Source organism: Gorilla gorilla, chromosome 2 (assembly GCF_029281585.2).
Source record: "Gorilla gorilla gorilla isolate KB3781 chromosome 2, NHGRI_mGorGor1-v2.1_pri, whole genome shotgun sequence".
Taxonomy (NCBI): domain Eukaryota; kingdom Metazoa; phylum Chordata; class Mammalia; order Primates; family Hominidae; genus Gorilla; species Gorilla gorilla.
In genome coordinates, this window is record NC_086017.1 from 119,102,371 (window position 1) to 119,123,669 (window position 21,299).

Consider the following 21,299-nt stretch of genomic DNA (forward strand, 5'->3'; position numbering starts at 1 on the left):
TGTCACATCACCAGTCAAACATCTGCGGGCTCTTGCTTAATCCCCTAGTCTACTAAACACAGTTCTACGAGGATCAGTATGATTTATACCTAAACATTATAGGAATAAAACTCACTAGCAACAACATTCAAGTCAGTTTAATCAAAGATCTTATTTGTCTTGTTCATGTGTAGCTATCATTATTATGTTTACAATGTATTTACAACTATTATAACCATTGTCATAAAAATCTGTCGTGTACTCCTTCATGTTTCCCAAACTTTTTCCTGCAGGATAAATGTAAATGTTCTGGAGATAACAGAAAGCTGGGAAGAAAAAAGGCCATGAAGTCCTTCCAGGTATATGCTCACTATCCTTTCAAAGCACCCACCTACCAAAAAGTCATCTTTTCCTTATCGGCAGATAACTCTTCTAGGGCAGAGGAATGAACACCAATAGATACTGTAAACCTAGGACAGTGGTTCCCAAACATTAGTGTCCATCAGAATCATCTGGAAGGCCTACTGAAACAGACTGCTAGGCCCCATCCCTATAATTACTGAAAAGGTAGACCTGGGAAAGGGCCTGAGGAATTTCATTTCTAGTAAGTTCCCAGGTGATGCTGATGCTGTTGGTCTGGTGATCACACTTTGAGAACCATTGGACTAGGATATCCCCACACAAATCCATGATTCAAAGTATCCTGCTGAACCCCTGAGGACACAGTGCAAGAGATGACATCAACAGAACCTTAAGGCCATTTTGTTTTCATTTTAAAAATATACTTGGAAAAAAATGCATTTTTATTAACATAGGAAATGTTGGTTGTCTATATTATCCTGATCAATTCACTTTAAGTAATAATCCCAGGACTACCTTTTCTAACATGGATCAAGCAACACTACTTTTTCCTTTATCTTTTCTCTGACCATGGACTAATTTAATATGAACAGTTTACATCAAGCCTACATATCTTTCAATTCAAGTTATTGGAAGAGAGCAGTGGAATGAGATTAAAACTATCAAGGGAAATTATTTGAGCCTGGCTGTAGACATTAAGTACTATAGATTCTTAATACTGATTGCCTCTTATGGAATAAAATAAACAAATGTAAGTATTAAAGTGAAAGAAAAGCTATAAAACTGATTTATCTGGCTATTGCTAAGCTACAGTGATTTGAGGAGAAGGTCCTAGCTGACCACTACCCTCAGCAAGTAATGGCATTGCTTTCAGGATATGTTGGACTTTTCCCCCACCGGAACAGGGGTAAAATTTTAGGTTCTATGATAGGGGGACAATTCAATAGCTGTCATTCGTCTTTTCCACTTTTCAGTTTCTGAGAGTATGGTTATTACAAAGGCAGAAGTCTTTTAAACCATAGCAAGTAGTTAACAAGTTTACTAACCGTATTTAAAGTGCTCCTTAACAGGGTCCTAAGTACCCACGGTCCCCAGTTGTATGAACAGGGTCTTAAACAACAACAACAAACCCCAAACTAGAAAAAAAGCCTTAAGTGATAATGGCATTCCTCTCTAGAGACGATATTTTGGACGGTCTTATAATTTTTCTAGACATTTTCTTGTGTTTTTCTGAGTTTTCTACAGTGAGTATTTGTTTCATCTTTACAATCAGAAAATATAGTTTGTGTTTTGTGGTAATGCGTGTGTGTTGGAAAAAAACAGGCAAGCTGTCTTCCGATCCTTTCTGCCGTTCCAAAACTTATTTATTCTCTCTACAAAAATACCAAGTCAGGGCTGCGTGAGCTCCACGGACCTCCCGGGAGTTTGGGGTGAAGTGCCCTTCCCTGGCTAGGAAGACGGAGGCAAGGAATTGCTAACCCGCTCTCACGAAACTGGTTCCCAGCAGGACCAAGGAGGGCATCTCCCTGGGGGCTAGCAGGCACCCGGGCGCTCGGGGACGCCGGCACCCACCTGGACGGGGCCTTCAGGTTGCTCTTCCGGAGGAACTCCTCCTCGTAGCGGAGCAGCTTCAGCTTCTCCACCAAGTCCTCCATCACCACGAACATGTGGTAGGCCGCGCCGGGCCCCCGCTCCAAGACCACTTCCCCGGTCCCTTCGCCACGGGACCTAGGCACCCCATCTTCCAAACCCGACGTCGTGACGACGGCCAGGGCAGCAGTCATCGCAGGACGGACAGAGTCCAGCGTGGGCTCAGGCCCACAGACCTCTGCGGCCTAAGCCGCCAGCCCTGCCGCCGCCAGTACAGCCACGACCGGTTACCAGGCGACCACCGGACAATCCGTCACCAGGGAAACTAGACTCCGCCTCCTTCCCTCCAATCAGGGCGGCTTTCCTGAATGACGTCACCGGTGGCCCTCTTCTTGCCCTGCCTCTGCGGAAATGGTGGTCGGGAAGCAGCCCCGCCCCTCATGGAGGCGTGGCGTTCGCGCCCCACTCCCGGCTGCCTCTTCTCCCTCGCTGAAAGTCTGAAGAGAGCCGGCTTACGTTTCTGCTCCGCTTGCCTAGTGAGTCTTGCTTGAGCTGGCTTGAGGTGTGTTGGACCTGGTGGTTGCTAAAGGCAATTAAGCGGGCATCTGGGTCAGCTAGTAGCTGTTAAAAAGATTAAAGGGAGGTGAAGACGTGCAGTATTGAAGGCTGCACTGGCCCACTGATACCTTTATTTTCTCAGAATTGAAAAGTTTTTCATAGTTGTAAAGATAGTCAATACCATAGGTTTCACTTTTACTGCAGGAACTTTCCAATGAGAGGTTTCTCTCGTTCTTTCTTTAATTTTATCTTTCACTAGGCAATGCTGCACTTAACAGTATATTGTAAAGCTTGAAGTACTGTATTACGTTGCCTGGCTGTTACTCCAGTGCTAGGAAAGTGGTTGGAAGGATGAGGAAGACAACGAACAAAAGGAGGCATTTGGAAGGATTTGTTTTACTTCAAAAACAAGAATACTAAGCTTCCATCCTGCTGCTTAATCTGTTTCAAACCCATTACATGTAGTATAAAGTGTTTGGGTACTTCGTTAAATCCAACAGAATACAGATGGTCTTAAAAGGAATTTCCCTGCCCTAAAGCTCTAAGGGTGGCTAAAGATAGGGTGTTACTACTGTATTCTGCAGTTATTGACCTAGAAAATTTCAGAAAAGGTACATACCTGACCACAGAAATGGCCCAGCTTTACAGTTTTCAAAAGGCTTCTGTATTAGGCAATTTTCTTAACAGTTGCAAAAAATGAGGTGAGTGGTGGATGCCTGGCAGTTTTTGGGAAGAAAACTTAATACAAGAGATTGAACATATGTTCATGTTTATAACGTGACTTTTAAGGGCTCTCTGATCTCTTGTATCTGCCACTACAAAATATAGAAGGGCTACATTTTTGGACAACTGAAATTTGAAATGTATCTACAATATCCTGTTTTTATTAGAAAAAATGAGAACACTTTTCATTTTAATCCGTCTACAGCTAACTTGTTTCTGATAGTAATAAGGTTATCAAAGTGAAAAGTCAGAAGGGCAAATACTATTTTTTCATTAAAGAAAGGAACTACATAAAATTATAGACTTATGTAGAGAATAACCTGAAGGGCAGCCCACTGAGAATTGCTTTTTAAATAAATAACATTGTTTGCCTACCACAAGTCATGAGCCAGCTGCTTTTAATAAAGTTGAGTGAGAAAATTGGATTTGATGTTACCCCACTACCAAATTGATTTTTCCTGGTTTTTGCCTTTTTGAAACAGTGATTCTCCCCGATAAGTCCATACCCCAACCACCACCACATGTGCAGCTTGGGGGTGTTATATGTATGTATAACAGTCACAGTAGTGTAAGATAGATGTATGGCTTTATAAGACTGAAAAATGAAAGCTTAGATATGTTTTGGGGTCCTAAGTTAACTAACAAGCAAACTGGGGCTTTTTACATGACTCTGAAAAAGCTCTCAGACTTTGGAAGTAAATTTATTACACTCAGGGAGGGAGATGGTCCTGCCAGGCATGCTGCCTACTTAAGATGTTCTGACATTTTCAGGAAGTTACGTAACACAGTATGAAATAGTCAAACGTTGCTTTTTAGCTGATAAATCCTCCAGCAACGTATCTATTTTAACTTGGGGGAAACAAAACGACTCCCAGGGTCTTAGCCATTTCCTTCCCAGGTAAAATACTGACACAGCCTGGCCTGAAAGCAGTATACAGAATAATTTCCCCCCTTAATTGTGAAGAAGAAAAAAACCCGAAAATATAAAGTATTTCCAGTAATTGTGGCACAAAGAGAACAAAAAAGCTAACTGTTCAGTACTGCATGTTTCCCCAATAAAAAGTTTTTGAAAGAACACTGAAATTTCATTGTTTGTAAAGCCCAGGGATTATTTTTGCTGATTCCTTGTTTACCTGTAATAGTTTGTAACACATCAAAAGATCTTTTCCTTGATAGTTTTCTTCGTGTGTGTGAAAATGCACTCAAATCCTCTTCTAGCTGTTTCAGCCACTTGGAAGCTTTGGGGAATACAGTTGTATCAGGTTTTTTTGGTTGTTTTGGTTTGCAGGACTAGTTTATTTGTTGACTAAGGAGTTAGAGCTTGAAGAGAATGAGCCATGTTCATTCTTCCTGTAAAATCTCAATTTCATCCCTTGTTTTACTGTATTGACCACTATTAATAGCTGGCCTTCTGACTTTGACTTTTATTTCTTTCAAACTATCTGTGAGGTAATTGAAAGTAACTTTTTTTTTTTTTTTTTTGAGACGGAGTCTTGCCCTGTCACCAGGCTGGAGTGCAATGGCACGATATCGGCTCACTGCAACCTCCGCCTCCTGGATTCAAGCGGTTCCCCTGCCTCAGCTTTTTAAAACTCATGGATCTTTCTGTGAAACTCTGAAAACTAAATAGCATTCCAGGCCGGGCACGGTGGCTCATGCCCGTAATCCCAGCACTTTGGGAGGCTGAGGCAGGCGGATCATTTGAGGTCAGGAGTTCGAAACCAGCCTGGCCAACATGGTGAAACCCCCGTCTCTACTAAAAATACAAAAATTAGCCAAGCATGGTGGTGGGCGCCTGTAATCCCAGCTACTCAGGAGACTGAGGCAGGAGAATTGCTTGAACCCAGGAGGCAGAGGTTGCAGTGAGCAGAGATGGTGCCACTGCACTCCAGCCTGGGCGACAGAATGAGACTCTGTCTCAAAAAAAAAAAAAAAGTATCCCAGTCAAAGCCAATTTAAGCTCAATGGATTTCCCTGAAAGGTGCTTAGCAAGGCTGGGGGTGAAAAGGAGGCAGATTCTAGAATGGAGGAAGGCTTTCCAGCTTTACCTTCAAATAGAAGAGCAAATCCTTCAGGCAAACTGGGTAGGCTTAAAGAACAAAGTTGTGCTGTTATAAATGGCTTAGTACCACCCATTTGGGTTGTTAAAAACTTAGAAAATCGCTAACTGAATAAATCTTCCTTGAAACTATAGAGAAGGAAAAACTTTTTCTGCCCTCTTTGGTTCAATAGCTGGGCCTGTGAATTAAATGAACATAAGACAGGTAAACAGGAAAAAAGCACACAAATTTTATTTAATATTTTTACATGCACATGGGAGCATTCAAAAGAAAAATGAAGCGGATAGGACCAACAGCTTATATGCCTTTTTTTTTTTTTTAAAGAAAACAAAGAATGATACATTTGTAGGGAAGTGACAAGACAAAGGAAAAGGGATTTAAGGTTGACAAACTGTAGACAAGTGACTAGGAAAAATATGGGTAAAATTAGTGGAAGATAAAGATTATTTTAATATGTTTGTTTCTGCAGACCCATTTTAGCATTAATTTCCAGGCTCCCATCATAAAAATGTTATTTCCTGGTACAGGGATGGCTTCTTTCTCATGGGAAATTTTATGACTTGCTTTTAAGTAGGAAGGGGAAGGTCAGAGAGCCCTTCATATATCTGCTGTATCGCAGGTGCCTTCAGATCACAATAATCAGTATGCAACAGCAGCATATTTTGGGGTGGCATGTTCTAAGCCCCATTCAACATCATCAAAAGTGTCTGCCAAAAATCTAGAAGGAAAAAAGTCATATTTATATGTAAATCTTTAAAAGCGGTGCCTCGTAAAGCGATTTACATTACCTCTTCAAAACTGCCCTATAGACCAGAACCAGTGCACTCAGACAAAAACAATAGGAGTAACTATTGCAGTTGCTGTGATTAATTAAAATATCCAAGAGAATCTACAGACATGCTATTAAGACAGCTCAGCAAGTTTGCCATGTATGAGGTCCAGACTAAAAAGAGTTATTGGATGCATAGTATTCTATTGACTATTTTGAATTAAAAGCACTTAAAACCCCAAAAGTTACTGGAGATGATAGTTAGAAAAACAAACCTCATAATAAGCAACATGCAGCACCCAGGAACAAACCTATCATTATCTTTATAGAGAGATTGTTAAACTTTACTGAAAGTTTTGGAAAAATTCAAATAGGAATACAATGTTTATAATGAGAAAAATCAGCATATTTGCCCAATCTATAAATTTAGCATAATTTCAACTATAATTCCAGGAGGGCTATTCTGAAATTCATATGTAAGCATAAATTTTAAAGAAGTCTGAGGTAGGAATTACAATATATCAGATAGCAAGATTCCTAATAAAAGTATAAATTAATGATATTATCAGAATATATACAAAATAGCCTGAAAGCAGATGAGCATTCATATGGAAACTTAGTTTGCAGCAGAATCAGTGTTACCTCCTAGTGGAGAAAAATGAGCTATTCGCAAAATGCTATTAAAACTATGGGCTATCCATATGGAAATAAAATTACATCTATGACTTCCATCACATAAATTTCAGATGGATTGAAGACAAATGTAAAATATTTGTAATGTGTAGAAGAAAGCAGTATCTTTAACCTCAATGTAGGGAAGGAGTTCGTAAAAGAAAAGACTTAAAAAGAGAAACTTATAAAAATTTAAGAACCCAGATACAAAATAGGGCTCTATAAACAGTGAATAAAGAAGATACTTGTGAGCCCTATAATATCAATGGATTAATCTCCAGGATACACAAGTAGGTCACTGCAAAGGCTCTGCCATTCTAGAGGATTGTAGGTGTGTTCGTTTAGGTTGGGGTTTCTCGTTCTAAGCACTATTGCCATTTCAGGCTGGATCATTGTTGGAGGACTGTGTGTGCATTGCAGGATGTTTAGCAACATCCTTGGCCTCTACCCACTAGTTGCCAGTAGCACCACCCCTAATGGTAACAACGAAAAATGTCTCTGGGCATTGCCAAATGGCCCCTGGTCGGGGGTGGGGGTGGGTGGCGGGGGGTCGGGGGGTGGGAGGGCAAATCACCCTGATTGAGAACCACTGCTCTAAATTCATGAATGGAAATTGCAAATGCCTTTATAAGGACCAGGCATGTAAAGGTAAATGAGTGACATGTGTGTGAGATACTTATGGGGACCCTGAAAATTCATGCACCATCTCAAGGAGGGGCCATTTTTGTCAGGCAAGAATGCAGCCCAACTTTGCAATGTGTTGTGATTTTGCAAGGATCTGAAGCTAGATTTGTATGTCAGTGTGAGATCCTAATGCTCTTGAGGGTGACCTTTTTGCACAGAAAATATTTCATGGGCCACTTTAGTTGTTAAAGATGTTTATTAATACATTAAAGTTCAAAATTTAGAGGCCTTGTTCTGAACTTTTTAGTTTGACATTCAAATCTTGTTCAATTTATAAATGTAGTAAATTTGTTACAGCTATTTAAGGGGGTGGGGGGTGGTTTACAATTTAAATTCCTGTAGAGGTTTTACTTGTTTATAAACTCATTATATTCTCTTTAATGGCTGACAAACCATTCCAGATACTGATAAATTCCCTAAATCTAAAAGTAAAAGAAAAAGAGGTGGTGGAGGGGGGTAGTAGTGGCGGGGTGGGTAATGCAGTGGATAAGCTCTATTAAGTATTCCAATACTGTTTGTAAACATAGCTTTCAATGTAAAACCAAAAGTCAAAGTTATTCAATTACATGTTATAAACTGGAGTCACAAGTCAGCCTGTTTCTTTAATAGGCCAAAATTTCAACCTTTAGATATTAAATATCAAATATGCACAAATCATTCTTCAACAGAATTATCACTGCTATGGGCTTACTTTCATCATTGCTGTACTTCATGTCAAAACATTCCAGGATTAAAATATATTCAGCCTGGGAAAGAATTATCCCAGTCTAAGACTAAGAAGTTTCCCCATCCAATGGATTAATACTGCAAGATTCCTGAGCCAAGCATAGAAGGAATTCTTGTCTAAACTGCAATTACTTTTGCACTGACCTAATAGTTAACCGCTTCAGCTGACTTTTGCTCTCAAGGTAGAGAAATGCCATCCAATTATATTGTACATATTACAAGGCTTTGTTTGGCTCCATGGTGTCATTTTCTTCAGGGAGAAACAAAATGTATGTGTGAAGTGACTTCAGGTTACTATCCCTGGGTAAGTGATGTGTATGATTATTTAAGGGTTTCAAGTAGGTGTGTGCTGGTGGGAGCTGGGGTAGATGACATTCGAATTTGCATTTTAGAGTTCTGGCAATAGTGTAGAGAAGGGACTACAGAAAGGTGAAAATTGATTCAGAAGGTGATTTGAATAGTTCAATGAGAGATTGTCCTAAACTAGGATGAGTGGCAATCACAATAGTGAAAATATGATAGTTAACAGACTTTAGGAAGCAGATTCAACAGAACTTAGTAACCGACACCATGAGATATTCTCTAAGGCATGAAAGGCACTATGAAGTTGGCCCACTTTGGGGCAAGAAAGGTAGTATTTATACCACTGTATCACTGGACACTCTGAGCTTCCTTAGACGTCTGTGGTTGGGGTGGCTCTTATTGGCCAAAGGTAATTTTCTGGAAAAAGATGCAGCTGTGAACACTGAACAGCCAATATTCATAGCAGCTGGAGAGTGAGTACAGCAGCCTGATGAAAGAGGAATCTGGGCAGGCACCAGCAGCTTTTGCTACAGTAGTTGACGTTAAAATACAGTTCTTCTGAATTTCTTTATGTGGAATATGTACTGAAGTAGTGTAACTTAGATAAAAAAAAAATAAGGTTGCTAAAGGTACAAACCATACAAACTGTCAGATAGGAAAAATAGCATATAAGTAACTGCAAATATTGAAACATTCAGCCTAGTTTCCTGATAAGAGTTCTATTGCATCATGTATATTAGTAACACTTTGATTTGATACATTTTGGGTACTAACAAGAAGGATTGATCTGATCTGTCAGAGTTTTGAAGGTTAAATAGAAATTGGTTTATTCTTCAAGTGCTAGATTTAAAAGATTCAATTTATTTTACAGTCTGGCACAACATTCTTCCCCTAAGGAAAAATTAGATTTAAGACAGAGAGTAGTGTTAAAAATAAATGTCATAGGAGAAAGCTCTCTTAATAGGGCTCCCTAGAGCCTAACGAAAGCAGAATCTGCTAGATGCTACCTCCTGTGGAATTATCATACTTTCATGGTACAACTCTGAATCTCAATGCACAGTATGCCAGACTTTCTGATGGCCTGTTTCACAGATAGTTATTAGCGCCTTATCTTGAGGTTTTGGAAACGGTTGCCCAAACCATTACACGGTAATAAAATGTTAAGTCCAAATGCCTTATTTTTATTCATAGCTCCTTCTTATTTGTGGAGACGAATTCCTACTCCACACCTATACATTTTGCTTCTGAAGAGAAAAAGTAATCCCTTTTGCATTTGCATCTAGTAAGATTTTAATGAGAGATTCTTTTCTTTCTGAAGGTGAGAGTGTGAAAAACCAAACTAATAGATCCAGGGATCAGATTTTGGCTTTTTGGCAACTACAGAGAGAGGGAGAAAGTATTTTCTAAGATTTATGTATTTATTTTGGTACAACAAACACTTTAGCACATATAATATGTTAGGCACTGGGTTTTGGATGGTAATGCAAAGACTCATGGGCCTGGTGTCTATGCCCAAATAGCTCATGCTTTAATGCAGAGACACATGTACTTGGCAACTGAAACATAGTATGATAGAGAAGTAGAGAGCGTTTGGGATGAAAGCTTTCCAGACATTTATTTAACCCCTCCAAAAAACAGAATTGATTTCTTCCCCTCTGTACCCCCATAGCCTATGGTACTTCCTCTCTCTGGAGTCTCATTTTTATCCTGTGCTTGGAAGGATCAGGAAGAATTAGGCAAGGGAAATTAGTAGAAGAAGCAATATATTTGAAGTAGGTATCCTGCCTTGAGAGGCAAACTTCAGAGCAAAGTGATGGTTCCTTTCTTTTGTGTCTAATATGGAGGCTGGTGCTGTTTACCATTTTGCCTAGGTGTACAGGGGTATAAGCTGACTCTCTTTGGCTAAGAACTTCAGTAAGGGGTCTGCCAGATATAGTCATGTATTTCCAGGATCTAGAAGCAACATGTCTATCCACTAAGAATTCTAATTGGAACGTGTTTAATTTCATTCCAAAGAACTTACCCCAAAAAAGTCCTAAATCAAAGGCATAAACTAAAATATTTTTAGTGACTTTCTAACAACTTATAATTTTTACTAGATCTTTTGCTTGCTCTACATGCCCAGTGTATACTTTTTCTTTTAATTGTTACTACAGACTTCAGAGGAATACTATAAGCTCTGTAAAAGACTTTTCTTCCTTCTACCCATTACCACAAGACAGAGCACGGATTTATAATAGCAACTTTCTGAGGAAGAGTAGACAATTGAATGTAGACTTTATGGTTATCTAAGCCCCAAGAAAGAAGGGGGAGATCCTCCCCATAGTTTAACCATGAAGTAGAAGTCAATAATGATTTTCCTTTTACCTCATAGAGTTGTGCAAAAATGGCTGACCATCTACCAGCTCATTCTTTCTCTATTAATGTGAAATGTTTATGCTTATGCTATGGTGTTAATATGTGACCCCTCCAAAAGTCATTTTGAAATTTAATTGCCATTGTAATGGTATTAAGAGGTAAGACCTTTAAGAGGTGATTAGGCTGCACAAGGCTTCATCTTCATGGGTGGGATTGGTGTTGCTATAAAAGGATGGGTTCAGCCCTCTCTTGCTCTATCTCTCCATTTCATTTTTTGCCATGTGAGGACACAGCAAGAAGGTCCGTGCTAGATGCCAGCACCTTGATATTGGATTTCCTAGCCTCCAGAACTCTGAGCTAATAAATTTCTGTTTATTATAAATTACTCAGTCTCAGGTGTTCTTTTAGAGCAGCACAAAATGAACTAAGACAGCTCATGTGGTCCATTTCTAGACTTCAAACTTCAAACTGACTTCAGTAGATATTTTTGCTTATTTTTATGCCGTCTAAAACTGTTTTTGTGGCTTTAGAGTAAGATTTGCTCTTTGGTAGAACAACCCACCTTTTCCTTTCTCTCAGTCTTCTTGATTACTGTACATTTATTTTTTAAGATGAACTATAAATGTATTTAATCTTGAAATATATACTCTAAATATACTTTTAATAGATAATATTGAGCATATCATCCAGGGATACAGTGTGTACTATCTGAGTCTCTTATTGGGTTAAAAAGGTCACAGAAGAACCCATTTTTTTTATTATTACATTGACATTTTATTTTAAAACAAACACTTGCTATTTTCCTTATGCTAGTAAGTTAGCACTGTAGAGTATGAAAATTTCATATTTTACTTTCTGAAGGCAAGAACAGACTATTACACTGTGAAAGATTTTAATCTCCTCCGCTTCTTGAAGGAAGAATAATACTTCTGAAATGGGAAGAGGGAGCTTTTATAAGTAAAATTAGAAATGCCTCAGAGGATCTTGCTCTTTCAAAGGAAACACCAACTCTTTTTATAAAATAAAAAGCAAAAGATCTTTATTCTTGCTTGGAATACAATGACGGCTTCCTTATAGTTTTCCCTCCAGATCTACCCCTCTTTCAGTCTTTTGTCTACATTGTTCCCAAAGTAATCTTCCTAAAATGCAAATATGGACATGCCTCTGTACTACCCGACATTCTTACATGGTTCCCCTATTCAGGACAATATTCAGTTTTCTTAGATTGCTGTGTAAACGCCAGGGACAGATTCAGGCTTTGTGGGACTTGAAGCTTATACAGTTGGTGGGGGTGGGGGTGAGGGAGGCATAATTTTTAATAAAAAATACCAAATTTTGAATTTGAAATCAGCTATAGTACTTTTGAAGGGAGCATGCAAGTAAAGCTCCCTGGAACATAAACTGCGCTACTCTCTTGGTACATCTGCCTCTACTGGGGAATTGTTTTATCATCTGAAATGAGGTGAGGTTACCAGATCAATAAATAATGACCAAGATAGGCTGGGCATGGTACCTCATGCCTATAATCCCAGTATTTTGGGAGGCTGAGGCAGGAGGATTTCTTGAGCTAAGGAGTTCAAGACCAGCCTGGGCAACAACCAGTTAAGACCAACCAACTCTGTCTTAAATAAATAAATAACAACCAAGATAAAGTAACTATCCAACAAGCTGACATTGCTTATAGCCCAGAGATCTCTGACTAGAATTCAAGAGTTAAGGTGGCTGCATATAGCCAGGATGATGCTTCCTATCAAGAAACAGACTTGCTGACCCTTTATTATAGTCATCATTCATCATTAAAAGGAGAATATTATGCTCATAGTTTTAAGACTAAATTGTTTTCATATAGGTTCAAGTTTGGCCCTTAAATCACCTAATTAAATAAAATTAGTTAAATTACTTTCCTGTGATTTGAGATTGCAACCCTCTACCCAGGCAGCAACTAACTTCCTGTATTAATCCTTTATTATCTGGTTGAAACATTTATTTAACAATCTTCCTGTCTGGCTGAGTCACAATTCTTAATGATATTTTAATGGTGGCTGATTGGATTCTGTATCTTTTACACCTTTGTCTGGCTCTGCAGTCAATACCACTAAAGTCATGCTAATGGCCCTATGATTAACCCCTCATGCCAGACAAGGGGTCTTCCCCAGTTGAAACTGGAGAAAATTTAATGATAGGAATGCTACACATATTCTGTTGTCATTTTGTCCTACCCTATATAATCATCCTCTCTTCATACTGTAAATTTTAGTCCTCCCTTTTGTTTCCTCTATAGCCTCTTAAAAAAAAAAAGCAGTGATTTCTTATTCTTTTATCTTTTGTGACCTTTCTCAAAGTATTTATGTTAGGTTGGGTCCTCCAAAGCAGAGGCCAAAATGGGATTAGATATGTAAAAATTTTATTAGGCTATTTGCCTGGGATAGAACATGGGAAGGGACCACAGTCAGATTTTGATGCAAGGCTGTTCACAAGTGAAGAGTAAAGGGAAGCAAGCTTGGGTGGAAGTGCTTGCTTTATGCTGCCATGAAGTCTAAGGGCCCCCACTTAAAGCTGGCAGCCTTCTGCATCATCCTATATATGGGCCAGATCAATATTCTTAGGTTTAGAATCTGTTACCTCCAGAAACCAGAAAGGCTTTCAAAATGCTGTGCTTCCTTCTTTGTGTAGGAGATGCAAGATACAATAGTTTGTCTTTTATTTTGGAGAGGTTGTCTCAGCAGGCCCCCAATCACTGGATCCCCAAAACTTAGCTGAAGTGACTGCACATGACTCTTTGTTGGGTTAATTTCTCATGCTCTAGAGTGCACGCGTCTTACCGAGGCCTCTAGCATACTAATCACCTCTTGCTCCCACTCAATCAGCATCATGTCACAGATATAATGGGCCAGTGTCATGTTCTATGGAATGTCCTGGAGGTCCAAATCTCTTCGGACTCTGTTATGACAGAGGACAGGACAGTTAACACAGCTCTGAAGAAAACTTTAAATAGATATTGTCTATTCCTGTGAATGCAAACTGTTTCTGATCCTCTTTCCTGATTGGGCTTAAATAGAATTCATTCACTAGATCAGTGCCTGCATAATGTGTATCTGAGGACATATTTGTTCTATCAAGGATACCACGCTGGGCACAATAGCTACAAACTAGGATACTTCTTGGTTGATTCTGTGATAGTCTACAGTCATTCTCCAGGAGCCTTCTGGTTTTTGAAGGAGCCAAAGTAGCAAATTGAATAGAGATACAATAGGAACCACGATTCCTGCATCCTTCAGATCTTTAATGCTGTCACACATATTTGCCTTGCCTCTCCAGGTGATACTATATTGTTATTTATTTACTGCTTTGGGATGGCAGTTTCGGAGGTTTCCATTTGGCTGTTCCCGCTGTAACAGCTCTTACTCCACAGGCTAGAAACCTAGTGTGGGGATTACTTTACTTGCCAAATGTATCAGTTTTATTCATGCATTCAAGGACTCTGTTGTCATGAAACATAGTTGCTGTGGTGAGGCAGAGTTCTTCTAAGGCCCCAGGCCCTTCTTTAGCCTATGGGTTATAGATGTGAACATTTGTTGTGGTCTGGGAACTGACCAAGCAAGCAATTGTGACATTGTTGGGCAGCGACCCAGCATCCCTCTCCTCCATTCTTGTCTTTATTTCATTGTAGTGTTAAGCAGCACCCTTGTTAACTGCCCATCTGTTTTGCCCCTAGAACTATGATGCTCTGTTAACCATCTCCACAATTCCCTGTGGGTCAAGCAGCCTTGGCCGCCCCCTGGCCTTGCCAGTCATTATGGTAATTACAGCCTCCTGCCTCCTGATAATAAGTGCTGCCATCTGGCCTCTATTACATCAAGTCCCCATCATCTTAATGATATCAATCAGGCCAGCTATGTGACTGCCTCTAGTATCATCATCCCTTGCCTACAGAGGGAACCATCACAGAGTTCCTTAGTGGTGCTAGTGCTCCTATCACCAATATATTCCTGATGGCCTTGGGGAATGGTGTGTTCTCTAGGCCCTTCTGAGGAACATAATCTTCTGGTGGGTTTTCTGGCCATATGGCGTATATCCATTCTACATGTCTGCTTTCCTCAGCCTCAACTCCTTCATCTGCCTACTTCTAGGGCACCTTGAACATTCCCACTTTATTGAGAATTGGCTAGGCTTCTAGGAGCTACACCAGCTGTAAGTTTACCCATCCCCTGGACTCCTTGCTAGGGTGTTAAATCCTGGGTCTTGAGAAAGTGCTCCCAAGTCAATGAATTCTTTTTATGCAGTTGTACTTTCTGGCCTCTTTGATCAAGCACTTCTAAAATCCACTTTCGGGAGGAAATCACTGACCCCTGCTCATATATGCCAGCTCATTCACATAATTCTTTAGGTATAAAGTCTCTTTCCTTCTTTATAAGGCCCAGCGCATCCCCAGGTGGGTTACACTGGGATTTAACCCTAGTTATTGACCTGGGAGCTAAGGAGAGGTAGTAGAGTTAGCCTTCCAGGGCATCATCTGTTGCCTTATATGGGCAAGACTCCTGCTGTGCTGGGAGATGCTCCAGAAGTACTAGTTCTTACTAAGGAAAGGTGGGCTACCTCTGCAATCTTACAGGATCTGGAAGGTTTCAGAGTCAACCTCCTCAGAACATTCAGTCTCTTTTTTCAGTTCCAGGTTTTCTCCATCAGGGAACTGATACTTACAAAATTGATTTGCCTTAGCTTAATATTAAAATATTTCTGCCTACTTCAGGGTAGTGAGACTTCTTAGGGCTTCAAGTTTAAGCATTCCAGTGAGAAAGGAACATCATTTATGATAGCATCTACTGTATTGTATTGGTCATAAGCCTACTCAGTCTCAGGAGGAGGGAACGAAAATACCTTTTTAAAAAAACTTTTATTTTAGGCTTGGAGGTACATGTGAAGGTTTGTTACATAGGTAAACACGTGTCATGGGGGTTTGTTGTACATATTATTTCATCACCCAAGTATTATTGTGATAACACAATAGTTATCATTTATGCTTCTCTCCCTCCTCCCACCTCAAGTAGACCCCTGTGCCTGTTGTTCCCTTCTTTGTGTTCATAAGTTCTTATAATCTAGCTCCCACTTATAAGTGAAAGCATGCAGTATTTGGTTTTCTGTTCCTGTGTTAGTTTGCTAAAGATGATGGCCTCCAGCTCCATCCATATTCCCACAAAAGACATGATCTTGTTCTTTTTTATGGCTGCATAGTTTTTCATGGTGTATATGTACCACATTTTCTCATCTAATTTGTCCTTGAAGGGCATTTAGGTTGATCCCATGTCTTCGCTATTGTGAATAGTGCGGTAATGAATATTTGTGTGCCTGTGTTTTTATGGTAGACGTGTTCCCTTTGCTCCACTAACTCACCAGCATCTGTTACTTTTTGACTTTTTAATAATAGCCATTCTGACTGGTGTGAGATGATATCTCATTGTGGTTTTGATTCGCATTTCTGCTTCAGCCCCCAGTCACCTTAGACACTTCGAAGCCTGAAGGCTGGAATGGCTAAGTTGTCCAAACAGCAAAGATAGTGGCCTGCTCCTCCCTCTGGGAGCTCTATCCCAGGGAAGTTACAAATCTCTTTCAGCCGGAGAACACCAACAGGGGTGGCTGGAGGCTCTGGTTGGGAGGTCCCACACAGTGAAGAGGAATGGGATTGGGGACTCGCTTAAATTAAAGAAGCAGTCTGGCCATGTTTTTGTACAGCAGCTGTGCTGTGCTGGGGGATCCCTTCTGCCCCTGGTCTGCTCAGACACTGAAATGCCCAAAAGCTCCCAAACAGCAAAGATAGCAGCCCACCCTTCCATTTGGGAGCACTGTCCCAAGGAGAATTCAACATTCTATTGGCTGGAGAACACCAGTGGGGCTGGCTGGAGGCCCCAGTTGGGAGGTCCCACCCTGTGAGGAGGAATAGGATCAGACACCTACTTAAAGCAGCCGTCTGGTCACATTTTGGTAGAGGAGCTGTGCTTTGCAAGGGGATCCCTTCTACCTCTAGTCGGCTCAGACTCTCCAAAGCCTGAAGGCTGGAATGGCTAAGGCACCCAAACAGCAATGATGGAGGCCCACCTCTTCCCACAGGAGCTCCTTCTCAGGGAGGTGCAATACTGCTACTGGTGGGTGGCTGAAATTCCAAGACAGTGGGTCTGATTTTCTGAGGCACAATGGAAGTACAGCCTGCAGGCTGTTACTGCTCAGCCCTCTGGATTCAATCTTTTCCCCTGTATATACAGGGGTCTACCCTCCCACTTTGCCAGAGCTGCAACTACTTTTGCCGGCAAGTCTGAGTATTTAAGGCTCCAGGGTTTCCACACATGCTTGAGCAGCTGCTGCACCAAGACTCCACATAGCTTTGTGTGTCAGACTGAAGGCCCTGGTGGGGTGGGCTCACAAAGGGATCTCCTAATCCAAGGGTTGCAAGGATTCATGGGAGAAGTGTGGTTTCCTGGGGTTGCACAATTTCTCAACACCTCCCTGGGCAGAGGCGGTTCCCCTGGCTCCATGTTGCTCCCAGGTCCTGTCTTGCTTTTCTTCATTTTCCATAGATCAGATTGTTTTCTTGATTAGTCCCAGTGCAAGTACCTGAATGTTTCAGTTGAAGGTGTTGTATTTTCTCACCCTTTCATTTTTCTCTGTGAGAGGCACACACATTAGCTGCTTCGAGTTGACCATCTTGGCCACTCTCTACTCACCTTTTGATGGAAGGAGTACCAAATAATTTCGTGGCAGTTTTTTTTTTTTAAGCCAGCACAACCAGCCAACAGTTTTCCTGTAAGGAAGGTTTAGAAAACCTGCAGCTTGATTTGTTGTTTCTCAGCTCTCCTGCCGTTGCTAGCTTCCTGGATTTATACTCATCATAACCATCTTCAACTTGTATTGAAGATACAATACTATTGTATTGTATTGTATTGTATTGTATTGTATTGCCTATTTACTTCTGTTTCAGTCTTCCTTCTTTCCCTGCACCTGGTACACAGGTGCTTAATAGGCACTCAATTGACTGTTCTTCTCTTAAATCTACTTTGGACACAAAATTAACATGTATAATAGTGTATAAGGTAGAAAAATAAAATCTAAAGTTCATGTGGCCCAAATCATACCATAAGAGCTAGGATTTCTTTGATCTCTCATCTATTATAAATTAAATCCAGGTTAATGAAATCCAGGAATTATCCAAATAACAAATTATAGGGAGCTGTTTCAGAATTCTTTCTTTTTCTGAGGTGGTTGATAAACATTTCAACAACAATCTGACATATAATTCCAAAATAACAAAACCTAAACTTGCCTCCAGAAATGGCCTTTATGAACTGGGAATTAGGGAACTGAATTCTTACCCAAAAGCAATTAAATGGCCTTGAATAGGTAAGCTATGACTTCCTAAGGGTGTTCTCAGTGCAATCAAGAGCCATGTGTTTACCACGGTAAGAGAACTGTAGGAGAGTTAGGAAGAATGACAACACTTTGTCCTGAAGGATGTTCAGAAAAATTATTTCGCATTTTACTAGTCATATCTCTCTCTCAAAATCTTACCAAAATGTAAATAAATATTGAATTATAGATTAAAGTATTTAATTTCTATCTGCACAATGGATAACATGCAAAGTAACAAAAGAAGCAAAGGGAAATGAATGAAACTAAAGCAAAATACATCTTATGGCTGTGCATCAAATTACCCTTGAGTTTGTTTAATCTCCATATGATTTATACATGAAGAGCTAGCTAATTTGTGATATTGTTTGGAGAACTCAGAGGTATCAGAATGAAACCAGTTTTTCCAAACTAAAATGAGTTGGGAAGATAAGAAAATCCACCATTTAAAGTAAATTGGCTCAGGGACTAGCTAAAACTCAGGACAAAGCTATATCACAATGAAATCCTTATTGGCAACTTAGCTTTGACCTATCAGTAAATACAAAATTCTCATTTTAGTCCTTTGCCGCAATAGATATCATTTATTTATCAAGTTGATTTTGCTGTGACAATTTGCATAATTCAGTAATTTAAGAAATTTACACAATTTTAAAGACAAAACAAGGATGTATTACAATTAGAAAAACAGATTTTCTACCCATCTGTGCTTTTTGTAATTGATTTAATAAAGCAATAGGTTGGCCTTCAATTGTGCAGAATCTAATTATTGGATTTAGTCCTGTAGTTCTTGAAGACTGGTAGGATTACAACTTTATCTTTCTTGTGTTCCCCTTGTTTTTGTAGTCAGACTGGAATAGAGCCAAGTGGCTTGCTATCTCCATGATCTTCCTATCTCACTTCTGGCAGGCCTGATCAAAGAGAGAATATATATGTGGAGATGGGAGATAATAGCTCTTCTATGTTGCTTTAGCATAAATCCTACTGGGTTGAAAGCTTAAAATAATATTGAAAAGTATTATGACTCCAGAAAGCATCTGGTTGGGTAGCTATATCCCAACTAGGGGCCAATTCTAAGAATTATGGAGAGAGGGGAAGCAGGGCAGCTATGTCTGACATCAATTAAGACTGCAAAAATAAAGATTTTTGTTTAGTTTGAGAAACTTACTGAATTTACCCAAGTCTTAAGAGAATACAAACATTCAATGTGTATTCAGAAATACACGTATTTTGTGATACCTATTTGTCCTTGGTAGTTTCTAGCTATGAAGCCCATGTCATTAATTGAGAATTAATTAATTCTTTTAGGGACGAAATTTAATATTTGATGGGAGTCTTCTCAAACACTTGGTATAAATGATCCTGGTCCATTGAAAACTGGTTCATCAAACAGCAGTTGTGCTGCTATGCAGATGCCCATCCTCCACCATGGGCCTTCTGACTTAGGTGTTTGGATGGAGGCTGTACGTCTGTACGTTTTAAATTTCCGCCATTTACTCTGAAACGCAGCTAGGAGTTATTCTCCAAGGAAAGTCACTGCTCCTAGCTTGCATCTTGTTGCTATGGATAAGAATTCAGAGCCACCTTATTTCTATTTAACAAGCTACTGCTTGTCAGATTAACTACACTTCCCTGTGACATTTTGCAATGTGAATTTTGCTCCCATAGTTTTCACTTCATTCCATTCATCCTGGGCTTTGACTTCCTATTCATACCGTTCTACCTTACGGTAAAGATTTTTCTCCTTTATGAAGAGAAAATAAAATCAAAATTAAACAGTTCTACCTTCTTTCACTTGATGACTTTTTAAAAATATTTTTCAAGCAGTAAAGTCTATTCTGTCTTTACTGCTGTCTTTTTCTGCAAACCTAGTTTCAACTTCCTAATGCAAATCTTTATTGTTTTTTGTTATATCCTGTTCCCTGAAACTATAATCTGAGTTGTTGAATTTGTTTACATGTTTCTCTTTTTTCTTTCCTCTTTTACCTGCTAAGTGATTCAGGTGCCAGAGTTTAGTTTGAGCCTCCCATCAGGACGGAACTGCCTTTCACAATAATAGATTATCTGGCATTTCAATGTTCTGAATGTTTTGAAATAAACCTTTCTTATATCTGGCACATTTTTCACAATGTGCTTGACATTCTTTTCTTTGCTTATAATAGATTGTGAGGTGTTTTCACTTTCTCCCAAAGTTTCTATTACTTCTACTTCAAAAAACATTAATTTATGTTGGTTAGAGTGAAATTAATTTAAGAGGAACAAATGCTTTCTCCCCAAAAAGCAGCTTCTTAAAAACCTTGCTTCATCCTTTTGTAAAGGATTTGCTAGGCAAATCAAGAATTTTAGAGTATATTGTCTTTTTTGATACTCCCTCTATACAAACATTTCTATATCAATAGTCAACTCAGACAAGGTTTTATGTAAATAGAATTTTTAATTAGTTTCTATAATAGAAAAAAAATTGGAATCATCTAATGTGTCCAGTGGTCCATAGTTAATACTTAACAGTATATATGGGTGCTAATTTAGGCAACATTGAAAAAGGTGTTTTAAGATATGACATGGAAAAATACTTATGTAATACAAAAGTAGATCTGAAAATTGTTAAACAACGTGTTCTAAAAATATATGCATACAAAAATCAGATTTTTTAAAAGTTATTTTATTATAATTATTGCATTATGTTTTTCTTTTTTAATTTTCCAAAGTCTCTATCATCATATACTATTGTAAAAATAAGGAAAATTTATTAGATCATTTTTATCATATATATATTCTGTCGATATCTGCTTGTAGTTGCACCAGACCAATCTGCTTCAACTTTTATGTAACAAAGTTGTAAATTGTTTTTCAGTTGCCATGAACTCTTAGGTCACATAACCTTAGGTCATATGCCCAGATGAACCAAGTGTGCAACCACAGAGGAAACCTAAGTGCGTAAAGAGTGGGAACTGAATTCAGAAGCTGACATTGCATGACAAGATCTAGGATCCAATCAGATAGAGCTCTGGCATCATTCCATGGCAGGATCCAGTCAGATCATGTGTCCTGGCATCACCTCATTGCAAGATCCCATCAGGTCACAGCTCATTATCCTATGCTTATAAAACCTGACCCAGCCC

General features: G+C 39.4%; 2 protein-coding genes across 10 annotated transcripts in view; one reads left to right on the top strand and one right to left on the bottom strand.

The window, feature by feature from the left end:
* The window catches only part of IFT57 (intraflagellar transport 57), a 61,713-nt gene extending 59,385 nt beyond the window's left edge, over positions 1-2,328 (bottom strand). The window contains exon 1 of one of the 2 annotated variants that reach the window (XR_002005249.4): positions 1,912-2,281. Coding sequence is in view for 1 of the 2 variants with exons in the window: in XM_019023558.4 (XP_018879103.1) it covers positions 1,912-2,123 (212 nt within the window). In the remaining variant the exon portion in view is untranslated. Of the gene's footprint in view, positions 1-1,911 lie in introns of both variants that reach the window. The other variant, XM_019023558.4, reaches the window with a different exon arrangement.
* The window catches only part of HHLA2 (HHLA2 member of B7 family), a 149,247-nt gene continuing 130,276 nt past the window's right edge, over positions 2,329-21,299 (top strand). For 4 of the 8 annotated variants that reach the window (XM_063704009.1, XM_063704014.1, XM_063704013.1 and 1 more), the window contains exon 1: positions 2,363-2,491. The gene's annotated coding sequence lies outside the window, so the exon portion shown is untranslated. Of the gene's footprint in view, positions 2,492-21,299 lie in introns of all 8 variants that reach the window. The other 4 variants (XM_063704007.1, XM_063704011.1, XM_063704012.1 and 1 more) reach the window with 4 other exon arrangements.